The sequence below is a fragment of the Coenobita brevimanus genome, chromosome 60 (assembly GCF_032717465.1).
Source record: "Coenobita brevimanus isolate Jiangsu-jjx chromosome 60, ASM3271746v2, whole genome shotgun sequence".
Taxonomy (NCBI): domain Eukaryota; kingdom Metazoa; phylum Arthropoda; class Malacostraca; order Decapoda; family Coenobitidae; genus Coenobita; species Coenobita brevimanus.
This window is the reverse complement of record NC_137013.1, coordinates 5,448,746-5,474,573: the sequence shown is the minus strand read 5'-3', so window position 1 is coordinate 5,474,573 and position 25,828 is coordinate 5,448,746. Positions and strand designations below refer to the sequence as shown.

Genomic DNA, 25,828 nt, shown 5'->3' with positions numbered 1-25,828 from the left:
TTGGTTTTGTGTGTGTGTGTGTGTGTGTGTGTTTACTTATATATATATATATATATATATATATATATATATATATATATATATATATATATATATATATATATATATATACATGGAGCCTCTGGGGTACAGTGGTAAAGTGTGCGTTTTCGTACATTGAAGAACGAGGATTTGCGCTCCGCCATGGTAAAAAACTTTGGGAACGTTCTTCTGGCCACGTACTGCTTGGCGGACATAAGGGGTGCTGTGGTTGAACCAGTGTGGCATACTATAAAGTATGCTTGCACCCAGTCGGCTTGCGCGGGCCGATTACACTTGGTTCACAGACTACGCACACATCCAAAGCCACTACAACACTACAGTTACACTTCCAAGCACTTCTCACCCTACATAAAATTTCTGCCAGACAGACTAAGCCACTTGGTAGAGATACATTGGATGTATCGTCCCCACTTCGGTACGGATAGGCCGGTCCTGCAGTGGACAGTCAAACGGCTGATGAGATGATATATACTGTATACATATATATATATATATATATATATATATATATATATATATATATATATATATATATATATATATATATATATATATATATATATATATATATATATATATATATATATATATATATATATATATATATATATATATATCCCATTGGATCCCAGATGTCCTGGCCGAGGCATTGTACTGGGAAGGTACTATGCGTACCGCCCTTCGCCAGTCAGCTCATAGTCGCGAAGCTCATAGGTCCCTACCCGTGGGTTCCCTTCTCTTTTAAATTTTGATGATTGCCAGTTCCGTCCTGTACTGAGAACACTGGGAGCAAATGGGATATATACATATACATATATATATATATATATATATATATATATATATATATATATATATATATATATATATATATAATCTGGTTAGTACTTGGATGGGTGACCGCCTGGGAACACCAGATGCTGTTGGCATCCCTACATGTTAAGTGGGGTTGGTGGAGGATTAGTGCCCCTCCCTGTAAAACAATTAACTCTAAGCCATTGGCCACCCCGTCTGGGATACATGGCGTCTGGCAATGAATGAATGAATGAATATATATATATATATCAAGATATAAATATATATATAGATATATATATATATATATAGATATAGATATATATATTGATATTTATATATATAGATATATATATATAGATATATATATATATAGATATAGATATATATATATAGATATAGATATATATATATATATATATATATATATATATATATATATATATATATATATATATATATATATATATACTGTATGTACAGTATCCCTGTGGCACTTGGACTGTCTATTTTTAGCTTATCCTTGCTACTACCAGATAATTTCTGTTTAGCTAAATGACATTCAGCTTCGTCTTTCAGGTGCATATGTCCCCACGGAACTCTGGGCTCACGATGCAAGGTTCTAAGTCGACATTTTGAAAGAAGGGTTGCAAATTCAGAAGGGGGATGGGCGTGGCTTCCTGCGCTGCCAGCCTGCACAGAACTTCACCTCAGTTTCGATATCCTCACCCTGGCCAAGGACTCCCTGTTGTTGTATTCTGGACTGCGAAATCTTCTAAATCCAGGTCGTACTCCCTCAGATCAACCTGAGGGTGAAGCCAAACTACCGACATCGAAAGACAATATGGGTCATCGTGAAACGGACAAAACTGACATTGCCAAATATGGAAATCACAAACCTCAGACTGTCCAATCTAAAACAGACAAATCTGAAATGGACAGAGCTGAGACTGATAAAGCTGAAATGGGCAAAAGTGATTCTGCAAATGGAGAGCAGTGGAGCAATAAGAGAGCCAGGGAGAGAATGGACGAGGTTGCCAGTGAAGTGTTGGTGGTGGAGCTGCACAACGGACGACCGTACCTACTCCTAGACATCGGGGCCGGGCCAGTCACCCTCAACCTTAGCGCATCCTACACCCTGGCCGACAACGCATGGCACAGGATAGATATCATTTGGAAGGACCAGGTTAGTGCTTAAAGACAGCTGAAAATCTCTGTGTTATTCGGAGTGGAGACATTGTGTTATGTGAATGGTGTATTTAGACAGACAGACGGACAGAGAGACAGATAAACAAGTAGAGGTATGACATGAGCAGATTTAAAAGATGCATGGTCACAGTATAATTGGAGTGATGTGCACAGATAGACTGAGGTGATCTGGACATGGGACAGAATGCGTGCTAGTAACTGCCAAGTGCTGTAAACGTGGACGGGACAGCACCTGCTAACAAATATGGCATGAGGTCCTGTAAAACTACCTCAAGGTTAGAGGACCTGACCGGAATACTGCAAGAGGTAATGCAGGTAAAATAAGATTGACCCATTCACGCTAGAACAGCCAAACAAAATGTATCTGTGGATATAATTTATTTATTTATTTATAATACTCATATACAGAGTACATTTTGTTTGGCTGTTCCAGCTGGAACGGTAAACACAGAGACATCATAAAAAGTAACTTGTCAGTATGTATGAAACGAAAGTGTGCAACATATGTATAATCCCTGCTACGATGTACGGTTGCGAGACGTGGAGACTAACAAAATCAATGGAAAATAAACTAATCCGTTTTCAAAGAACAATGGAAAGGTTTGTGTTGGGAATATCGTTAAGAGACAGGAAAAGATCAACTCGGGTAAGAGATCAAACTGTACGGGGGAGGCGGTGGTTGAATTGGTAGAGAGAGATGGCCTGCAGTCCTACTGGACCCAGATTCGAAATCATTCCCTGCTGGGGCAGGGAAACGGTTTAAGGATCTAAATATCATAAAAGCAAACATTACTAATCTACCAGAACACCAGCCGACATGTCATAGAAACACCCCCGCTAATACCAATACATCAGTCCTGTATGAGACAGCCGTGGCATGTATTCAATATGGACGGTGGGTGTTAGCGCCGAAGTGGTGACATGTGGAGTTGCATAGAATGTAGAAGAATTAGTGGGCCTTGAGAACAGGCTGTGAAGCTTATGACCAGAGTTGGACACACACACACACACACACACACACACACACACACACACACACACACACACACACAAAACAGTCGCACAGAGCAGTACTCCCAAGGTGGATGGACAGCTGGTGACAGGGAGAGTTAATGCTTCAGCTTCATCAGCCCTCTGGACTAGCTTCTGACCATCTCCCTGTGCTGAACTTTTTCAGCGTTTCAATATCACAGAGAGTAGGCCAGCATGCTCTCCGATACAAGTTCATCTAACTGTCAACGCCAAACTACATGCACATTACACAGTACACTTCTTATTCAAAATTTTGTTAAAATGGTATCTCAGCACCCAACCTTGGAGTCCCCAGCGGGAAAAAAAGACCATAAAAGACCCCATCATCTGCCCCTCTCCAGGTGACAACCAAGCGAGATGCCTGGAAGCACTGTCTGACTCACTTCTTCATTTCTGTAACATTCACTGCATTTCCACTATGGTACCTTTCTTTCTGTTGAACACAACCTCTCCTCCTCTAAGCCTCACCTTCTCTTCCTCACAGAGATTCAACTGTCTAAGGCAACTGATAGCAAACCTTTCTTTGTATCCTCCTACTTTCCCTATACACATTTCAAAGCCAAAGGTGGCTGTTGTGTATATATACACCACAATATCTCTTGCTCTCGTGTTCCTGAACTTGAATCCTCATAAATCTCTGCTTTCTGACTTCGGCTATTGTGTTATTTTCTGACCAAATACATCTGTGCTGTTTACTTATCCCTTAATTCTACTGACAGAAAAAAGCTTCAGCTAAGAATTATAAGGTGGAACGTATCATATCAATTTCTCCATTCTCTGAAATCTCCACTTTAGGTGATTTCAATGTTCACCACAACCTTTGCTTCTGTTCTCCTTTCATTGATCCACCTGCTAAACAAACCTACATCTTTTCTATCCTTAATGACCTAGAGTAGCTTCCACAACACCCGACTCATATCCCTGATCGGCTTGGAAAGAGTTCCAACATACTTGACCTCTTCCTTATTACTAATTCTTCTGTTTACACTGTTGCTTTTCTCGCCACTGGGCTCCTCTGATCACAACCCTATCACTTTAACCTGTCCTATCACCCCAGTATGGTCTGTGGACCCCCCCAAGAAGAGGCAGCTGTGGCACTTTGGAGCTGCTGATTTGTAGGCTTTCAGTTGGTACTTCTTTGATTTTCCCTGGAATGATTATTGCTTCTATGGCCGTGAGACATCTAAATGTGCTTGCACATTACAGTGGTTATTCTTTCCGTCATGGAAGCATACATTCCTTTCTCTTATCCTGTGACTAATGCGAAGAAAAAAAAAAAAAACACGCTTGTTTTAATGCTATCCAGAACAAAGAGAGTGTGAACCAAAGATACCAGAGCCAACCCACCTCAGAATCTCATCCCTTTTATGTTTCTCCCCGGAATCACACTCTGTTCCTCCCTCTGCTAAAAATAATTTCATTCGTGTTAAATTCTCTGAAATTTCCAACTCATATTCCTCCTGCTCCATCTGGAACCTTGCTAAAACCTTTCTAACAACTTTACCTCATCATCCTTCCTTCCTTTTTTTTTTTTTTTTTTTTTTTTTTTTTTTTTTCACTCTGATGGCTCTGTAGCTGTTTCATCTACTGATATAGCAGAACTTTTCGCTCAAACTTTCGCCTCCAATTCCAACCTAGATGATTCGGGTGCTGTTCCTCCGTCACTTTACCTTTCTGACTTCCTCGTGGCTGATAGGTCTTCAATTGGTGTATTTTCTGCCATCATTGTCCTCAGTACTAACAAGGCATGTGGGCCTGATGTGGCCCCTCCTCTTGTCCTCAAGAACAGTGCTTCTGTGTTTACACCCTGCCTAGGTAAACTCGTTTGTCTTTGTTTGTCAACTTGTACCTTTCCATCTTGCTGGAGGTTTGCTCTCATTCAGCCTGTCCCAAAGAAGGGTGACAATACCCAGCCCTCTAACTATCGCCCATTTGCTTTAATATCCTGTATTTTAAAAGTTTTTAAATCTATTCTTAACAAAACAAAAAAAAAATAGCACTTTTCCTATTGCATCTTAGTTTCCAATCGTCAGTATGGGTTCCGCCAGGGATGTTCCACTGGCGACCATCTTACCTACCTTTCGGAAACCAGGTCATCCTCCTTTCTGGACCTTGGCGAAAGCTTTGTCATTGCACTTGACATCTCAGAGGCTTTCGATTGAGTCTGTCATAAATCTTTAATTTCCAGATTGCCCTTTTACGGCCTCTGTCATTCTATCTATCCTTTCGTCTCTAGTTCCTTTCTGATCGTTCTATAGCTGCTGTTTTAGTAGGCCATTGTTCTTCTCCAAGAACTATCAATAATGGTGTTCCTCAGGGTTTTGTCCCTTCATCAACTCTTTTCCTTCTGTTCATCAACGACCTTCTAAGCTGTACATCTCACTCTATCCACTCATACGCTGATGACTCCACTCTACACCATTCCATTCGCTTCCCACAGCATCCATCTCAGCAGTTACTTCAACAAACAAGGGATGAGGTTATGACACACTTAATGTTTGACCTGGCTCATATCTCTGGTTGGGGTGTAAGAAGTCTTGTTTTTTATGTTTCAGAAACTGTTCTTACAACTTTCAACCTGTTAAAACCTTCCATAGGAGCATCCTCTAATTGTTTACAATATTCAGCTCAATCCCACATCATTTTTAAACATACTTGGGGTTTAATTCTCTCGGGATTTATCTTGGAATGATCATATTATCTCTAAGGTAAAATCTTCTTCCAAGAGTTTAAGTGTGCTAGGCCAACTCTGTGCATCATTTACCCCTGCACAGTTGTTGACTTTATACACAGGTTTTATTCGCCCATGTGAAGAGTACGACTCTCAGTATGTGAGATTTCACAAGTACAACTTCTCAACAAGGTGGAGTCAAAGGTTTTTCTTCTCATTAATTCTCCTCCTCTTACTGGCTTCCTCCAACCTCTATCTCTTTGCTGCATTGTTACAATTTTATCTCATTTATATCACTGCTTCAGTGGTCACTGCTCCTCTGAACTGTGTGCTTGCATCCCTCCACCACTTCGGCAGGTGTGTGTCACCCATTTAGCACCAAACTCTCATCCCTCTTCTGTCCAACTCTCTAATGCAAGAGTTAACCATTACTCCCAGTCCTTCATGTACACAACAGGCCAACTCTGAAACTGTCTTCCTTTCTCATTCCCACTACCTATGACTTCCAGTCTTTCAAATGCAGTGTGTCGAGGCATCTCAAACCGAACAGATTTTGAATTTGGCTCTCTGTTATCTTGTTTTTGTTTTTTTCTTGGACAGAAGAATCTGCTGACCTTTGGTTGCTTCTTTCTTGCACAATAGAAGTTAAAGACATTATAGAAGTTATAAAAGAACACTTTTCAGACCGCAGAGGCGAGATGGCACTGAGGCCTCTCTCTTAGAGGATTTAAATGGATCTGATCGTATATTGTAAGCTCTCATTTTTCATATATTTGTCAAACATAGTGGCTGCATTAACTTAAATTCACCGTTACCCTCAGTGCAGTGGATCAGGGTATGGAGAGCCGAAAGGAAACATCACCTAATGTGATGCTCCCACACTTTTTAGACCCGCAGCAGCGAGATGACAAATGGGCCTCACTCTTAGAGGTGTTTAATGACGTGATGGTATATTGCAAACTGTCATTCTGCATATATTTGTCAACCATCGTGGCTGCTTTAACTTAAATTTACCGTTCCCTCCAGTGCAATGGGTTGGGATGTGGGAATCCGAAAGGAAACATCACCCAACATGATACTCTCTCACTTTTTAGATCCACAGCGGCGAGGTGGCACCGAGGCCTCGCTCTTAGACATGCTCAATGGATTTGATGATAAACTGTACTGCATATATATATATATATATATATATATATATATATATATATATATATATATATATGAGGCCGCGCTTGCGAGTTTGTACCAAGCGACATTTTTCTAAAAAGCCAAAAATCGCGTTTAAAGTTTGCGAATATTGAAACGATCATAACTCTGTTGTTTTTAAAGGTAGAGACTTCATTCAAAGACCAAAATGAAGGGTAAAGGATGCCGAATATGCCTATGTTATTAGTCATTGAAAATATTATACGCAAATATACGAAATTATAGTTTTTTTCCGAAATGCCGAAAATCGGCGATTTTTAGTATACAACTTCAACGAAGTATAACCCCGTTATTAATGATGCTAGAGACTCCATTAAAAAAAAAAAAAAAAAAAACATAGTAAAGAGGAAAGGATGCAGATTATGAATATATAAACAGAATTTGGATAAACCAATTAGTGCAAGAGAAAACAAATGTTTTCCAAGTGCGACAGTATTTTCACTCAAAGTTCATGATCACAAAACCATTCAGTACATAGTTATTAATGGACATAAAGACATCAAATATACACCAGGGGGTGGTGATAATGCACTAGGCCATCACGTGCATTATCACCACCCCCCGTGCCCTCAGGTAGTGCCACACATCCACCATTATCACCAGTCATCACTACTATCACGTCCATCACCACCAACCCCATCACTTTCACCACCACGAACTATAGCACCAGGAGCCGTATTACCATCGCCAGCATCCTCACATAACGCCACACTAGCTGCACCATTATCACCATCATCACTATGACTATCACCGCTCTCCAAAGCAGCCACACTGACACCATGTGCTTTATCCCTAAGACCAGGGCGAGCTTTGTGGGTGCAAAAAACAGCCACTTTAAAAGACTTGGAGCCTTCAGCAGGGCAACTCTCTTGCACCCATGAAGGCCCAGCGGTAGGGTCATCAATATACTCACTATCAGAAGACATTAAGAGCACAATGAACACATAAAAAAAAAAAAGGCGGGGGGGGAGTGTAGCTTTTGTACGCGGAGAATGGCACGCGAGGCAAAACTATGCCTTCGCAGTACCACCAACAGCATGCGCTGGAAACGCTGAAAATAGCACGTAGCCATATCATTAGCATAAGAGTTTCTAGGTTAATGAGAAACAATATTGACCTTATTTATCGTGTCAGAGCATTGACAAAGTTTACTTAATAATCTGGTACATAAATTAAAGTTATATTCATAACAATTGTTAGGTGCTAACAATAGCAAACAATGTATAGCAAGTGGATTGGCAGTGACTCATCCTGCTGTTGTCGCTTGGTACAAACTCGCCCGCGCTGGCGGTCTGTCACCCACCCTCACCTCACAAATCGATTTCATTGTTGTATTTTGGAGGACTTTCAGCCTTATGTCTAGTTCCAAATTGTACCAAGTGACAAGCCTGGGATATAAATGAAGGGTCAAAATAGTGATATAACATGAAAACGCATGATTGGCTTGGGTGGCGCTTAGTACAAACTCGCATATATATACTGTATATATATATATATATATATATATATATATATATATATATATATATATATATATATATATATATATATATATATATATATATTCTCCTCTTACGGCAGATATTTCATCTACACATACTCTGCCATTCCTAAAGCCACCCTGTTCATCACTGACAAGGCCTTCTGACATCTCTCTTACTTTCTCTTTAATAATTCTTCCATACACCTTCCGTACAGCACTCAGCATATTTATGCCATGATAATTCTTGTACTCATTTCGCTCACCTTTATTTTTGTTCAGCGTTAAAATCACAGCCTTTTTCCAGTCTACTGGCACAGTTTCACTCATCCATGCCTTCTTACATATCTCCAACAAGCACTTCATTTCGCTTTCTTCACAATCCTTAATCATCTCTGCATTCACATCACCCCCAGCTGCTTTCCCTTTTTTCATCCGCTTCAAAGCGTTCTTCACCTCTGCAAGTGTCTTGTTTCCTGGCGCTGCATTCCTTCTCTGTACACCCCCCAAAACAATCATGTTTACGGCCGCTCTGCTCTCTCCATTCCCATTCATCAGACTTTCAAAATATTCTTTCCATCTGGTCCTTACTTCATCCCCGTGGGTTAATAATCTATCACTGACATCCTTCACACTTTCATATTTCTTTCCACTGTCACTTCTACATTTCCGCACCCCCATCCAGATTAACTTCCTATTTTCAGAGTAGTTTGCATTCATATTTCTTCTGAGATCATTATTTACCTCTTTGTTTTTCCTCTTCACTAGTCTCTTTATGCGCTTCTTGCTTTCAATATATTCATTTCTTATTTCAATTGAACCCTGTACTGTAACCACTCTAGCCACTTCTTCCTCTTTTCTTCCACTGCTGTCTTAACCTCGTCATCCCGCCATGCCGTACCTTTCATCTTTGTTGTTACTCTTGCCACACCACACACCGCTTTAGTATTCCTAACTAAGCAATCCCTATGTATTTTTCATACGTTGTCCAGATCCATTTCATTCTAATTTACTGATTCCAACTCCCCCCCCTACTTTGGACCTGTATTCATCTGCCATTTCTTTGATCCTCAGCTTCTCGACTTTCAGTCTGTCATCCTGACTGTTCCTCTCTCTCCTGGTCCATCTCACTCATCTCACCTTGATCTTGCATACCACAACCATATGATGTGACAAACCTCCACATTGTCCTCTCATTGCCCTCGTATCAGCAACACATCCCAAGAGTAGGAGCAGTGGAGATGGGACTGCTGAGGAATGTATGTGGAGTACAGAGAGTGGATAGGATACGGAATAATGTGATTCGTGAAAGATGCAGAGTAAGGAAGAGAGTGTACTGAGATGGTATGGCCATGTGGAGAGAATGGATGACAATAGAGTGGTGAAAAAGGGATATCTGAGAGAATTTGAAGAACGATGGAGGCGAGGTAGGCCAAGAAGAAGGTGAAAGGATATGGTGGATAAGTGTGTGAGGAAGAGAGGTATGGATGTTGGTAAGGCTAAGGGACTGACAAGAGATCGAGCTGCCTGGATGAATTTTGTGCGAAGAAGCTCATGACCAGGGACTTGGCACCCCTTTTTAACGTGATAGCGTTCGGATTGGCTCTGTCGGATAAGTGTACAGTATATGAAGCTACAGGATGTGGTGAAATTTTCTGGGCCTATCAGATGAAGCCTGGATTCAGTGAGTTTGAATGATGAGTGAATGGAAACTTGGCCCATTGAATTAGGCAATATTGGCTGCCTGGACACTGCTACTCCTCACTTATTTTCCACCATAGACCTATTTTCACCATGAACCTATAATTTCACTGTTATGGGCCTACAGTGGTTTTCCTCCATGGACCTATTTTTCCCCATGATCCCATTTTCCCCCATGAACCTTTTCTTTTTCATTGACTTATTTTCTCATGGACTTTTTTCCCTCCCTTTACCCCTATTCCCTCCATGGACCCTTTCCCCCCCTCTCTCTGAACCACTTTCCCCTCAATGGAACTGTTTTCTCTATGGACGAATTTTCCCTACAGACCTATTTTTTTACCTTCTGGCCCACTTTCACAACTGTTCCCCATGAAACTATATTCCCACATGGACTATTGCTATCATGGACCATTCCTATCATGGACCTATTTACTCCATGGACCTATATTCCCACTGCCCACTAACCCACACATCCATAAATACGTATACTCATCCCACCCACTCACTGTCCTATCCACACACCCACCAGCCCTGCTCACCCACCCACCACAGAGTGAGGCACAGTTGCTTTTATAGTATAGATTGATGTTGCAAAATAAAGACGTGTTAAATTATCAACTGACTGAATAACAACGCATTTTATCGGGCATTCTATTAATCAGTTGATGGAAATGACTGTGGATCTGTGTTCCGGGATGAGCATGGACCAGGCACATCACAAACCCGCCACCGCAAACACACCTTCGCCCGATACCCACACCTGCCGGGGAGCTGTCAGACTGCCGGCCTCATCCCATATCTTCAGGTACCATGATCGTAAAGTTCCTTGAGTTTAGTACTGTGAATCCGGGTGACGTCCTTGACAATTTGCTCTTGCTGGCGTCAGAATATTTTACGCAACTTCTCAAGAACTGAAGGGGTTTACCAGAGTTGTATCTAACCTCTTCAGTATGAAAAGAGACATCCCCGGACTCAAAGGGTTAAGTTGTGTGTGAGTTTGCTTATACTATACCCTTACTCATACAGTTCCCTTACTCTCATATCGTCACTCTTACTGTTATCAGACACCTCACAATTAACTTGGTGTGAGTTTCCGTTGTAAGATTGCTTGGTGGTGCATTAATAAATCACTGATACAGACCAAAACCATTCTCAACCAAACTAGAAAGCATGTTGAGGGTAAAAATAGGACGAAGCAAAAATGGTTTCTGAAAATGATCAACCGCTGCAGAGACTAACTTACCATAAACAAATAAGTGAATGATATACTTCAGATCGGCCAAGGTGGTGCAAGTGGGTGGTTTTGCTGGAGTGTCTGCCATTAGATCGACCCTGCCACACTCCACCTTCCCTGCTCTTTCTCACTTCACAGGCTGCATCAGGAACCTACGTGTGAATAGGGAGGTGAGTGTCTCGGTGCTTAATGCTTACACCAAAAGTAAAATGATTGTTACTAGAAAAACAATGTGAGATACAAGACAGTACCTTGAGACATTTCACTATATACATTTGATTTATGTATCTTCTGCGACATATTATTATTATTATTATTATTATTATTATTATTATTATTATTATTAATCATCATTTATCATCATCATCAACCATCAATCATCATCAGCATCACTATATTTTACTCAAACTCAAGACGACTTTACTAACAAAAAAGTCAGAGCCGGTCTTAATCAACCCCTTAATATCAGAGAGTATTTGAAATCATGTTTTAATCGCCGCCACAAGTTTATAGTCAACCTGAAATTACCTTTGGAAATGGAGGAAGTGCTGTGTCGCTAAAAAATAACTCCGAGGATGTATCTTTCAATTTATTCTTACTAGCTGCAGATGATTTTACCCGTCATGAGAGACTTTATTTACGGTATGTAACTAGAAGGCTTATAGTTGCATTAGCTTAACTTGACACAGATTTTTGTCTTTTTGCAGCTTATTTCACGTAACTCATTGGCAGGATAAGACAGAAGTGTGGCTCTACATCCTTTCCACAGCACTTATTCACGATTTGCACCATATTCTAGTGCTGATCTCTTGTTAAAACACTGTACTCAAGCTGGATGGGTGGCAATTTTAGGCAAGTTAGAGTGAAAAGAATACAGTTACAGCCTTCATTAACCCCTGCACACACGATGTCTTCCCTGAGCTGAATAAAATCGTCCATTAACAGTCAGGCCAGAAATGTTGAAGTTCATAAGACCGCATTCCCGTCGGTTAAGGAAGCTACCCTAACGCCTTTTCCTAAGCGATTTATTTAGCTTAGTACACGTTACTGCCCTGTTCTGTATTACACAAATCTTTCTAACATAGCCATACTCTGCATTAATGACGTACAAAAAGACGTTAACCAGTTATTTAAAAAAAAAAAATCGCCAAGGAAGACGTATTCGGGAGCCTCCTTGCTGACGAGAATTTGGGCCTGTGTCTACCATTTGCCCACAGATGAATCGCCACAGGTCACTGCCTCCGCCATCAGGTTGATGTCTCTCCAACTCACTACCCTCACTCATCTACCTCTCCACCCATCCCTCCATGTCATCCTAGTTTATCTCTGAGTAAGGGTAAACTGTTGCTATTGCCACTAACATACTCACTTACGCCCTGGTATGCGAGAGCAGCTGCTTGACCTGGGATCGAGTCTGTTTGGTAGGCACAGCACCCCGGGATGTCCTGCGGCAGAGTGTCATTTGGCTGGACTGCGATGTGGTGTGCATGCCAGGTAAGTGTACACCCATGAGCAGAAATTTGGCGCCATTTCTTCGCCTGTTGTGGCACTGGGAGGTATTCTGTCTACATCTATATACCTAGGCTGCTTCCCCCAAAGAAAGGGAGGTAGCCGGGACAGGACGACACGCTCCCAATTTACCCATCCAAACACAGACATTTATTCGTATCTTAGCCCCAGGTGTTACCATGAATTATTTCCCTGTGATAGCAATATGAAACACACAACAAAGGAGTATGAGAAATCCGGGTACTCTGTCGTTTAGGGAAGAGTGACAAATATAAAAGGGAATACACAATGCTGGCAGAGGATTGTCGGAGAATATTGGCTCATGCCTGTTCTCCAGTGACTTCTATGTCCTAGTTCCCCCTTCTGTCAGCAAAGGATTCGATGAAGGAAGGATGGATAGATGGGTGGATGGATAGATGGATAATAACGTGATGGATGCATAATACATTGACGGATGGAGGGATGGGCGGATGGACGGATAATGCATTGACGGTTGGATGGATCGGATGGACAGAAGAATGCTTGGAGAAATGAATGGATGTTTTGACTGATGGACAATGGATGAAAAACAGGGTCAGGATGTTTTTGATGCAGTGCTGAAGTATGACGATAATAAGACAGTCAGCATAATGGTCAGTGTGTGTGGACTGACATGGGATACAGGGATAGTACCAGAAGATGGGGAAAGGAGGTAATAGTTCCACTGAATAAAAAAAGAGTGTAAGAATCACAAAGCGATCATTTTATTGACTATACCAGGAAAGGAATTATGGTAGGGTGCCCACAGAGAGAATGCGTAGCATTACATAAATGAGGAGCTGGGTGGGTTTAGAAAGGGTAGGGAATGCACGGATCCGATATTTACACTGACAATTTTACTGGAGAACTACATTGCAAAGAATAAAAGGCTATATGTTGCATTTATGGCTTCGGGGAAAGCTTGTGATAGGGCGAATTGGGAAAGATTATGGAGTGTGTTAGGAATATAGGGAGTAAGAGGGATTTTGCTAAGGAAAAAGAATTCTTGTTTGAGGATAGTACTGTATATGTGAAGGTGGGTATCAAACTCAGCAATCCTTTTTACATTAATGTAGGTGTCCGACAGGGACGCGTTATGTCACCATCGTTGTTCAGTGTATATGTGGGTGATGTAGTCAAAGAGTTGAAAGTGAGAACAGCAGATATAAGAGCAATACATAAGTTAAATAACAATGAATGAAATCTTGTAACCTGCCTATATGGTAACGATGTTGTTTTTTATGGCTGAGAGATTGGTTTGCTAAAGGTAGTGAATGAATTTCATACAATTTGTATAAGAAGAAAGCTGAAATTAAAACTGATGAGAGAAAATAATAATGATATGTAAAAGGAAACAATATGACACACCAGATTTCTGTAGGCAGTACAGAGCAGAGAGAAAAAATAGTGAAATGCAGGGTTAAGATGGGAGGTGAAATGCTAGAGGAAGTTGATAGTGTTGAATATCTGGCAGCTATATTGCGTAAATATAGCAAAATGGAGGGTGAGGGTAAGCAGAGATCAGTTCAAGAGAGAAGAGTAAATGAAGAACTTCGTTGTATTTTGAAGGGTAGGATAGTTAGTATGGAGGTTAAGACAGCCCTGCAAGAAAGTGTTTTGCTGCCGACACTCGTATGAGAGCGAATCCTGGGCAGGGAGTGATAGAGAGCTGTCTAAGTTACAAGCGTTAGAAATGACTTTTCTTAGAAGACCTGCATGCATGGGGAGGATGGAGGATGTAAGTAACAGTGATTTTTATAGGCGTAATGAAATGGAAAAAGGAACTATAGGAATGTGATGTGAAATGGCGGAGTGGATATAGAGGAATATGTTGAGAAGGTATGGACATGTACTGTACAAAGAATGCACATTGAGAGGGTGCCAAATAAAGTTTGTGAATGCGAGATCAAGGGCAGCGTTGATAGAGGTAGAATTCATGTGATATGAAAGAAAAGAGTGGGCAGTATATGGGGAAAGAGTAGGAAGATGAAAAATGTCTAAAAGGGTGAGAATGGCTTGCGAAGATAAGGTAGCCTGAAGGCATTTTCGTCATGGCCATCCCCTCTTCAGAGGTTCTCAGGAGGGAGCAAGGTGTCGGAGATGATGATGACGATGGTGATTATTATTTAGTCTCTGACTAAGGAACGTCAGCAATATTGACGCAAACTGTCCAATCATGTAGGTCGGGATAAAAAGCTTGAAAACCCCGGTTCACTGAACCACGTTCTGGACATGCCGTTCCTCTATGTCAGACATAATGTACAGTACGTGAGATTTAAAAACAAAATTAACAGAATGTTCTTGGTGTCGTTGCTTAATCCCGGTCTGTCTAACCTAGCAGGCCCGTCGACCTGTAAGTAACTGCTTCTTCGAGGGCGTCCTACTGGTACAGCACAGTACATACACAATACAGGGAACTGGCGTCCCCCTGTGATAGACAGCAGCTATCCAGAGTCGGACCAGGGTCCTTCCCTAGGGCGAGGTGAAGAGCAATATGAAGAGGTTTGGCTCCTTGGTGGACACTGCAGCTGTTCCACCCAGAGTACGCAGCGTCACCACGTGTAGGCTTTTTGTTAGCGCCAATGAAATGGAGTGATATTTGCAAGTTTTATTCCAACCTACACCGCTGTCCTGTTTGTGTCAGAATATGAGTCGTATTCAAAGTAGCTTTCGACATTTCACAATACTTCTTCCTTAGCCATTTATTCTGCACATTTCACCTCAATATCAACCTGTATGTAATTCGTGAAAAGTATGACGATATTAAATGAACATACTGTAAACTGCATACCCGGTACATAAGAATGTCAAGGAGTAATATGCAAGATTAATCGCTTAAGAAGTGTTACGAAGGCTCCCAAGCCACCTGCTAGAGTCAGTGTAAATAAGCCTCTACATTAGGGTGGTCCATGGTCATATACTGAAATTTCACATTGCGTATACTGATTCAGACACAGATGTCCTTAATCCAATTCAGTGCCTCAGTAACATGTAAAAAAATGAGGCAGATCTGACAAAGTTTAGAGGTCGCTCTAAACGTGGACATTTAAGAGGATATTCTCGAGTGAAATTTAGATTGTAGAATGTTCTAGAAATCTAGAACATCTGGTGCCTTCCACCAAGCCAGGTGGGTGGAGAAAGCCATCTGCACTTTCAAGATATACCTGTTCAGGGCTCAGTTTAAGCTTACAGTTCAGGAAAGGCATGTGATATGCAGTGTCGGCCTGTTTGTTGCACTCAGGTATGTCAAGTACAGGAACGAAGCGATGATTGCCAGATACTCTCCCCAAAACGACCTTGACTTCATGTGCCATCTCCAAAGTGGCCTGCCTGAGCGAAGCCCCGCCGAGACAGCTCTTGCAGCTTGGAGGCGGCATTGTACCGGCCACCATTATGTACTGTTGGAAAAATAACCACCCAAAACCCACTCACAAATAAAAATGAGTGACCAGTACATTTAAATTAAAGATTATAGAATATATATTAAATATTTGAGATAACTGTCATTAGTAATAGATTCTAAAATAAAATAATAAATGGACCTAATTTAAAGGGGTGTCCTCACTATGACCTGAAGAAGGGTATAAGATATTCTTGGTAGCGTTGACCCTTCAGGTTTTCTGGAAAGGAGAATAGGGTGATGCAGGAGGTTGACGAAACACCCTGACTGTTGAAATGGTCCTTTGATTATGTACAGCTTCTCCATTCATGCTAGGTGACAACAGGGATGTTGGACTGGTTACCAGGTCTGGGTAAGACTTGAATACTACATAAAAAAAAAAAATAAATAAAAAAAAACGACAATGGCCATGCTGGACCCAGTGTCAGAAGTAAAATACTCTGCCAGAACTTGATTAAAGTACACTCCCAGACTAATATCAAGACTTGCTCCCAGACTGCTTCAAGACTCGTTCCAAAACTTGTTGCCCTTTTAGGGGAATAGAAGTTGGTACACTAAATCATGATGGAGCTAGAAGAAAGAAAAACTCAGCAGGAGGCCGTAATGCTGCCCGCTGACAAATCAAAACACGGAGAGAGCTTGCATCTCGTTTTCCCTTCTCCCCTTAGGGACCCTTACAATAAATGAATTTTTAAACTGACTGTGAATTTTTCTTTTAAAAGTGTGGAGACATATCACAAAATATATAGGAACCCACTGGCAACATATTAGCCTCAAGTGTCATCGTTCAACTGAAAAAAATAAATACTCAACCGATGTAGATAATACACAGCATTATCGTAAAAAATGTATAAAAATATGGGATATTACGGTGCAAGGTGCAAAAATGTTAATGGCATTAATTTCCAACCAGTACACCATGTCTGGCACGTTTCAGAGGATATGATCGGCTTCGCCTTTTTCGGCGAACGGATTGACTTCTCAAAAATGAATGCTATAATTTAGAACCTGAAGGGACTTCCAAAGAGAAAAAGCTCTGCAGTGACTTCAAGGCAAGAACTTTTTTCCTTGGCAGCCGCTGAGTGAGTTCGTGACAACAATGACCATGTGCATTTTTGAAGCCCTCCTTCCAGATGGAGATGAAGAAGCTGACTGACTTTTACAGAAGATGCCCCAGGAATGGGATGAAGACCCCATCTACAAACGGTTCAAAGTGGCCTGTGATAAGATTTCCGTTGTCAATGACTGCACTGAAAGAGCAATTTCTCTTGTGACAAAATTCAACTCGACCCTCACGAAGGACGACAGACAGAAACAGTACATCCTGACCATCGTGAGGCAGCATCAGCATAACATTCCGTATTGTTTGAAGGAGGCTTTCAATAAATAGCATTTTCATTGATATATAGCAGGGATTACTGTGCTGAAATGACCTTTATGAGTATGTGCATACTCTTTATTTTAACATTAGTGACAAAAACTTCTATTTTTATGTTCAGTGTTCAAGTTGGCTATGATGCAGTGTAATAATGTGATGATAGCAAAAAGTGAAAACTGTAGCGACCTCTAAATATTAAGCCAGAGAATTGAAATTTTGCAGGTTCGTTTGGTGAAAGGGAACAGACGCAACTTGTGTCATGCTATGCTGTTTTTCGCATTTTTGGACCACCCTACTGTACACCCATCCTTGTGTACTCTTACTGAGCATTGGCCTAAAAGTGTCTCTCCATCTTGAATGTTGAGTTATAGCAATAGATTAATACTAGAATAGGATGCTAGTCACGAAGAAGTACCATGGATAGTATGCAGTGAAGTAGAATTGTGTGTTAATGCTGCTGAGGTACGTGAAGCAATCTACAGAAGGATAAGTATGGACTAAAGTAAGAAAAAACTACAGGTGTGGCGGATCGCCAAGTGAGCTGCGGTGTGAGTGTGAGGCGGGATGGACGGGGCCAGACTGTTCCTTGCCAACGCAGCCCGTCACCTTCACGTCAAACAGCTACATCAAAGCAGTCCTGTCATTCACACCTCCGCCCTATATTACTACCGTCCACTTCAGGTACTGGTCCTTGGCACAGGAGGCTTCGTAGCACCTCTTCCATAGTGATTTTTTTTCTGGGGGGGAGGGGGGGAACAGGTGCAAGGGCATGTTAATCTATCTATAGCCAGACGCTTTAATATCGAAAGGGGTGGCCACAAACAAATCACCTTCATGTTGCCCTTTCCTCTGCCATTACGCTGCTCTCCCCCAGCTCACACCCTCCTCCCTCATTTACCTCCAGTCCATCCCTCCATCTCATCCTCGGTCTTCCCCTTTCTCTGCCCCCCTCCACCTCACTCACTCTCTCCTCCTTGGTCGCTCACTGTACATCATCACCACATGGACTAACCACCTCAGTTTATTTCTCCTAACGCTTTTCTTGTCGCATCCACATCCAGACCACAACACTACTTCACTTCCCCATTTGTCAGTCTGTCTCTGCATATAACTCCAGATGTTCCTTTCACATAACTCATTTCCGCTGCTCTCACTCTTGACATTTGTCCTTCCAACAAGGTTCAAGCGTCGCTTCCATACGTTAAAGTTGGTATCACAATACTATCATGCAGCGACTTTTTTTACTTCCCTGTTTACTTCCCTACTTCTTATCACTGCTGTCAAAGAACCAGTAACCATTCTTCTCTGCTGTACCCTGTCAAGCGCTTCATCCTCTAAATTTCCGTCTTTACTCACCACATCATCCAAATACTTAAATGCACTCACATTTTCCACTTCCTCATCATCTAACTTCACTGTGCATTCAATGGCTTCATTTCTCTCGAAGACCATAACTTTACTCTTCTCTACATTCATCTTTAGATTCCGTTTCTTACACACTATTCCAAACTCATCCACCAAGCCTTGCAGCTCCCCTTCGTGTTCACATAACAACACGGTATCATGCGCAAACAACAGAACAGGTAGTTTCCATACGCTGCCCTCTCTTACTGGGATCACGCCAACATCCACTGCCCTACCTTATATCTCTTTTATAACTCCATCAATATACAGACTGAATAAATATGAAGACATGACACATCTCTGTTTCAGTCCAACATTTCACTCAGTTCACCATCCACACACACTGCAGTCCTAGTGCCCTCATACATACTCTTCACGCCTTTCAAGAGCTTCCCATTTACCCTCTACTGTATAATTATCCTTAACTCCACATTCCTTATCTATCCATTCTGTCATATGCTTTCTCCAGATCCGTGAAGGCCTCATACAACTTCTTTTCCTTCTCTTGATGCCTTGCCACTAAATACCTTAGGATGAATATCTGATCTACACAACTCTTCCCTTCTTTGGACCTCCCTGTTCTTTTCCAACTAATTCCTCTATTATTTCCCAAACTCTGTCAATAAGTATCCTACCATATACTTTTCCTATTACACCGAGAAGACAAATATCCCTATGATTACCACACACTTCTTTTTCCCCTTTTCCTTTGTACAGGGGAATAATAATTATACCTGACTTCCAATCCTCACGGACTCTACCTTCTTCCTAGGCCAAACTGTACAACTTCCATATCCATTCTATTAGTATTTCTCCCCTGTGCTTCAGCATTTCACCATGCATTCCATTAGTTCCTGGGCCTTTCCGCACTTTGACTTTCTTCATTGTTTCCATTACTCCCACCCTACTGATCTCTTCCACCCTTCTCATCTCTCTCCTTTTCCCAGCCATTCCCCAGCCACTTATATGCTATATTCTCGTTTCGGTATCCACTTATTTTGCATAAGTAACATACAAGAGAATGCCGAGATGTAAAATGCAGAGTAAATCACTGAGGACGAGGTGGGCAAAGCCTCCTGTGCCACACAAACTACTGCTCCTCTGGTTTGTGATTCACAGTGTTGTCACGCATACTTTCCCATGCTGAATAAATTTGTCTGACGACGACGATGAAGACGATGATGAGGACAATTAATTCCCTTTTCTCATCAGGTTTCGGACGAGACAAGGTGAAGGACGACTTGTCTCTGTGTCTGGAGAGCGAGGAAGAAACCACCTAGTACTTCAGCTGGTGAAAAGCGACCTGTGTGTGCTTTTGAAGTACCATCCTGACCCCACCACCTCAATGTGTCTCTCTCAGGCGCAGTTCACTGATGGACGCTGGCACACGGTTAGGGCTGTCAGGTGGGCTATTCATTGTGACAGATGAACAGATAAATAAAAACAGTTCGATGGATAGATGGATATACAGTGTGAGTTTGTTATATTACATGGGGAATACTGCTTTTTTTTTTTTTTTAATGTCATGGGAGAACAGTCGCAGCACAAGTTGGATATGGTCACCACCAAAGGCAATGCGCTTATGCACATGTTCCTTACAACTGCAGTGATCTTCCTTCCTATGTAACCTGACTTTTTAATCACCCTGTATAGACAGACACACAGACAAGTAGAAATACAGATAGACAGACTGATATTTGTAGATATATATACTAATAGACAGATATATAAATGGAAACTTAAAAAGGCAGAAAGCAAGAGAAGGTATATAAAAAAAGAAATACAAAAGGATGCATGGATCGATGGATGAGTAGATAGACAGGCAAACAGACAGATAGGTAGACACAAATACCGAGAGAGAGAGAGAGAGACAGACAGACAGACAGACAGAGAGTTACAAGGAGATTAGTATCTATAACTTTTTAGGCCTTTGACAACAGATCAAAGGTCAAAGGCACGTAACAAGGTTAACTTAAGTTTTCATCCGATTTAGACCAAACTTAGAGGAACTGTTCAGGGTAAGGCAAGAATAAATAGATTTGATTTTGAAAATAATGTCAAAAGTCAAGGTCGCAGGGAAAGGTCAAATGTCAAAGGCGACAAGCAAAGTCATCTCGGATAATTTTGATCAGATTTGGACCAAACTTGATGGAAGGGTTAAGGGTTGGGAATGAAGGAAGTAATTTGATTTTGAGCGCAGTCTGTCCAAGGTAAAGGTCACAGGGCAAAATCTAATACTCGGTCCTTAAACCAACTGATGGGCGCGGGTGCTGCCCTCTCTCGGTGCTCGTTTTTGCTTTTATTTTTGCTTCCTTCAGATGCTATTGCTGAGATTAGGAAACACCTTTTGAAAGGAAAAGGTTACATTGAGTATACTGTACATTAATCCCTTTGCAACCTGATGTCTCTCCTCAAGCGGGACAAAATCGTCTGAGGGCAGGAAGATTCAGATAAAAAGTGTGTCATCAGACTGAAGGGGTGAATGAGGGAGTTCGAAAGTGTCCCGTTAGCCTAGTGAAATCGTCAGCGAATATTAAGAAAAGAAACGAACATGTAGTGGTAGTAGTAGTAGTTGTTCCCTAGGCAGTCTGGCCGAACAGCCTCGAGTCCCTTAGGAAGGCCATGGCCGAGACCGGGCTTTCCCACAGAGCTCTCAAGGAGTGTATGTTGTGTTGTTGGCGTAGGTGATTGTGTTCAGTGCAGTCTTCCATAATGTGCTTAATAGTATGGGGTGCTGCGTTGCATCCTGGACAGGCATCAGCGACGGAGTCATCCAGCCTCTTCTGGTAGCTTAAGAGGGCTAGATGGTGCCCACATCTCAGCCTGGCCAGGTGGACCCTGTCCTCACGAGGAAGATAGGATTCAGAAGGGTGGATGTCAGGAGGCCGTGCATGCAGCTGTGTGTTGTCTTTAAGTGACTGAATGGAGCGGCGAGTGATCTGAGTGTGGATATGCTTCTCGAAGCTGGTCTGAGGTGGGCGAGGGGGGAGAGATGATAGTATTTGTGTATGGTATCGTGTGCTGGGTGTTGTTTTGATGTTCCTTGGTGTGGGTGGATGTGCTGCCATGTAATATAGTGGATGTTGTGGGTTTGTGGAGGCTGCAGCAAGAAACTGGGTGCCTCTCATGTCTACGTGATCCTTGACTTTGAGGACTTTGGTTTCTTGATGTAGGTGGTCTGTGGGTGTAGCAGCTGTGCAGCCTGTGATTATTTTTAGGGCCTTGTTCTGCATGGTCTGTAGAGTGTTGTAGTGTGTTTTGGTGAGGTTAGAAGCCCAGGCAGGGCTTGCATAATTCATCACTGAACGTATGTATTGTTAGTTTACTGTGGTGGTGGTTTCTTTGTTGTGTCTGAATGTTGTATGGGCAAGTGACCTCAAAGCATTGAGTCTTGGTGTTATTTTATTTTTAATGTTTGTGATGTGTTGTTTAAATGATATTGATGTATTGTATGTTACACCAAGGATTTTGTGTGTGCGCGTGTGTGTGTGTGGTAGGGGAGTGTTGTTTATAGTGAGGTGTGGGATGTGACTGTGTTCTGCTGTCCAGTTTGTGAGAAGGTTCACTGTAGATTTGGCTGGGGCTATTTTGAGCCTGTTTGTGGTGAACCATTCGTGTAGTGTGTTGAGGTAAGGTTGAATGATGTGTGCAGCTGTGTTTGCGTTTTGGTGCGTACATGTAAGTGTTTTATCATCTGCGTAGGAAGCTATGTGTATCTATGGTGTGTGGGGTGTGGGTACGTCGTGCATGTATAGGTTAGAGAGTAGGGGACAAAGCAGATCCTTGGAGGACACCGTTTGTGAAGTTTCTGATGTTAGAAGACTGACCGGCAAATGTTACGTGTGCACATCTGCCTGCTAAGTAGTTTGCCAGCCATCTCTTTGTGTTATTGTGCATGTTTGTGTTGAGTATTTTGTTTGTGAGGGTGTGGCGGGGGATGGCATCAAAAGCTTTGCTAATGTCTAGTGTGACTAGGAGTGTTCTGTGTGGTGGCCTAGCTGAATTCATGCCATCGAAATCTCTCTGTGTAAGGTCTGTAAGAAGGGTGTTTGTGGAGTGTAGTGGCCTAAAGCCATGTCGTGACTGGGCTAGGGGTATGTGAGGTGTGACTAGTTGTAGTACCAGTCGTTCAGTGACTTTGGAAGGGGTGCAGAGGAGTGTGATGGGGGCGATGTGAGGAGGGTAACGTGGGGTCTTTGTTGGGTTTAGGGATAGTGATGATAATGCCATGCTTCCAGATGTTGGGTATTATGTTGTGTGAGTAGCTGTAGTTTGATATGTTGGTGAGTGCTTGTATGCCTTGTGATCCTAGGTGTTTAAGGTGAATGTTTCTTATGTTGTCTGGTCCACAGGCAGATGAGTGCTTGAGGTTGTTAATGATGTGCTTTGTCTGGTTGTAAGTGAAAGGTGAGTAGTCTGGGTCTGTGGGGAACTGTCTCTTACGTCGGATGATACGTCGGTCTTCGGGATGGGGGTTTAGATGGCTGACTTGTGAAAAGTGATTGATGAGAGTGTTTGCTTGTTGTTTGTTTGAGGGTTTGGTGTCTGTTGTTGTGATGGCAGCGTGTGATTGTGTGGTGTTGCTGTTGGGAAATGTGATGCTGTTTAGTGTTTTGTAGAGTTTGCTGATGTTTGTTTTGTGGTCAAGTGTTTGGAGGTAATTTTTCCAGTTTAGTGTTTGCTGTTCTGATATTGTATTGTTTATTTGAGTGTTGAGTTCTTGTATTTGTTGTATGGTGTCTTGTGTATGGGGTGTTGGGGAGTGTCACAGTGTGTCCCGTTGTCTGATGAGGCCTTGAATTTCTGGTGTGAAGTTGGGGTTGTGTCTCTTTCTGTTGTCTCTAGGGATGTGTCTTTTGTCTGCGTTTTGTATAATTGTATTGAGAGTGTGCACAGCGGTGTTCATGCTCGTGATGGGTGTACTGTTTAGTGTTTCGAAATGTTGTTCTGTTTCAGTTACAAAGGCCTCCCAGCTGGCTCTCTTATAATTAGTGTATGTGTGTTTGTGGCCAGCTGGGGTGATTCTGGTTTTGGTAGTGATGATGATTGGGAGGTGATCAGTGCCTAGGGTTTTGACCATTCTCCATGATGTAGTGGGGGCGAGGTTTGGGGAGCAGAAGGTGATGTCTGGAGATGATGGGAGGAAGAGGGCTTGGTGTGGGATATGGGTATGTTGGTCTAGACTGTTTAGTATGAAAAGATGATCTGTCTGGGACTGTAGTACCAGCCCTCTGTCTGTGTCAGGGTTGTTGACATGCCAGGCCGACGACTTGGCGTTGAAATCACCACTCAGGATGATATTGGGTATGTTAGTGATGTGGTGTACTTGAGGAGAGTAATTGTGTGGTACTGTGGGAGACGATTGGGGATGAATGTATGTGTTAGCGATTGTTATGTGTGATCTGTTACCAGTGCGTATTTCAATTGATTGTATTTCTGTTATGGTGTCATGTGGAGGGAGAAGTGTATTTGTGTGTGCACTGGTATCTGCAAAGTTGATGGATTTGCGTACCAGGGTGATGAGTCCACCGCCACTGCCGTCGGCCTGGTCTTGTCGAATCGTGGTGAAGTTATGAAATGAAGGTGTTTTCTGTGCTCTGTGTAGCTTTGTTTCTTGTAAGATGGCAGTGTATATGTTCTGTTGTTTGATGAATTGTGTGAGTTCATGTATTTTGGTGTTTATGCCATCTATGTTTAACTGAAGGATGTTTATGTTGTGAGTGCGATGTGTGTTGGCTGCTGCAGCACGGGGGGAAGGTGGTGTGGGTGGAGGGGGAGGGGTAGGAGGAGGTTGTGATGGAGGTAAGGGTTGAGGTGGATTAGGATGGGTTGGAATGGGAGGAGTTTGGGGACTGGATGGTGTGGGAAGGGTCGGTGGGTTTGGCTGTGGAGGTGTGAAGGAAGTAGGAGTAGGATTGGAAGGGGGGTTGATGGGTGGGGGGAAGGAGCAGGTCCAGGTGTTTGTGTAATGTTTTCTGGTTGCAAGTGTTGTGCAGGTGTAATGGGTCCAGTTCTTGCAGGAATTGCACTGAACTGAACCCTTTGTCTGTCGGCTCGACGTGATAGGTTTTGAGCATGTTGGACATATGTATTTGTTGGTGGGTCCTGGATTGCTCTCAATGTCCCCTGCTAGAAGAAGTCGTCGAGAAATGACAGCCGGGAAGTCATTTCTCGGTGTAGAAAAAACGGTGTTGTTGTGTGTGTTGTGTTGGGAGATGTGGTACTTGCCCGGGCGACCGAAGCCACTCCCAGGTACTCGAGCCCCGTGAGGGGCCGGGGGGGTTTGCGGTGGTTTGGCACCCATGCTGTCCTCCTCTTCTCTTCGACAGCCTCTGGGGGGTAGACCCACGACGAAGACGCCACCGCTTCAGGTCCTGGAACATGTTATCGTCTACACTCTGTTCACTTTAACTTTGCGTTTAATTGCCATTTCTTTATCTTGAATGTTGAGTTGTAACAAGAGATTAACACTAGAATGTGAGCACAGGCAAAAGCTCTATGAGAAGGATGTAGAGCCGTATCATCGCCGTATTCTCTCACTGAGCTACATGAAATAAGATGGTAAAGGACAAAATCTCCACCAACTTAAAGTGAACGAATTATAATCTGATAATTCACCATTTCTTCAAGGTCTGTTACTTAATGGATCCAGTTAAATCTTAAGGAACACAACTGACATACTTCCCAGTTGTAGGGGAGACGGTGCTGTAATGGTTAGCATATGGAGGCCGGAAATGGAAAATAAATAA

At 42.3% G+C, this 25,828-nt stretch overlaps 1 protein-coding gene across 1 annotated transcript in view; it reads left to right on the top strand.

The window, feature by feature from the left end:
- Positions 1 to 25,828, top strand: part of LOC145403139 (putative neural-cadherin 2) — a 180,275-nt gene that overhangs the window by 100,381 nt on the left and 54,066 nt on the right. Inside the window, exons 19-25 of the mRNA XM_080274964.1 lie at positions 1,417 to 1,622; positions 1,851 to 2,023; positions 10,799 to 10,941; positions 11,411 to 11,540; positions 12,764 to 12,864; positions 18,195 to 18,356; positions 20,292 to 20,483. Coding sequence (XP_080131090.1) covers positions 1,417 to 1,622; positions 1,851 to 2,023; positions 10,799 to 10,941; positions 11,411 to 11,540; positions 12,764 to 12,864; positions 18,195 to 18,356; positions 20,292 to 20,483 — 1,107 coding nt within the window. The remainder of the gene's footprint in view (positions 1 to 1,416; positions 1,623 to 1,850; positions 2,024 to 10,798; positions 10,942 to 11,410; positions 11,541 to 12,763; positions 12,865 to 18,194; positions 18,357 to 20,291; positions 20,484 to 25,828) is intronic.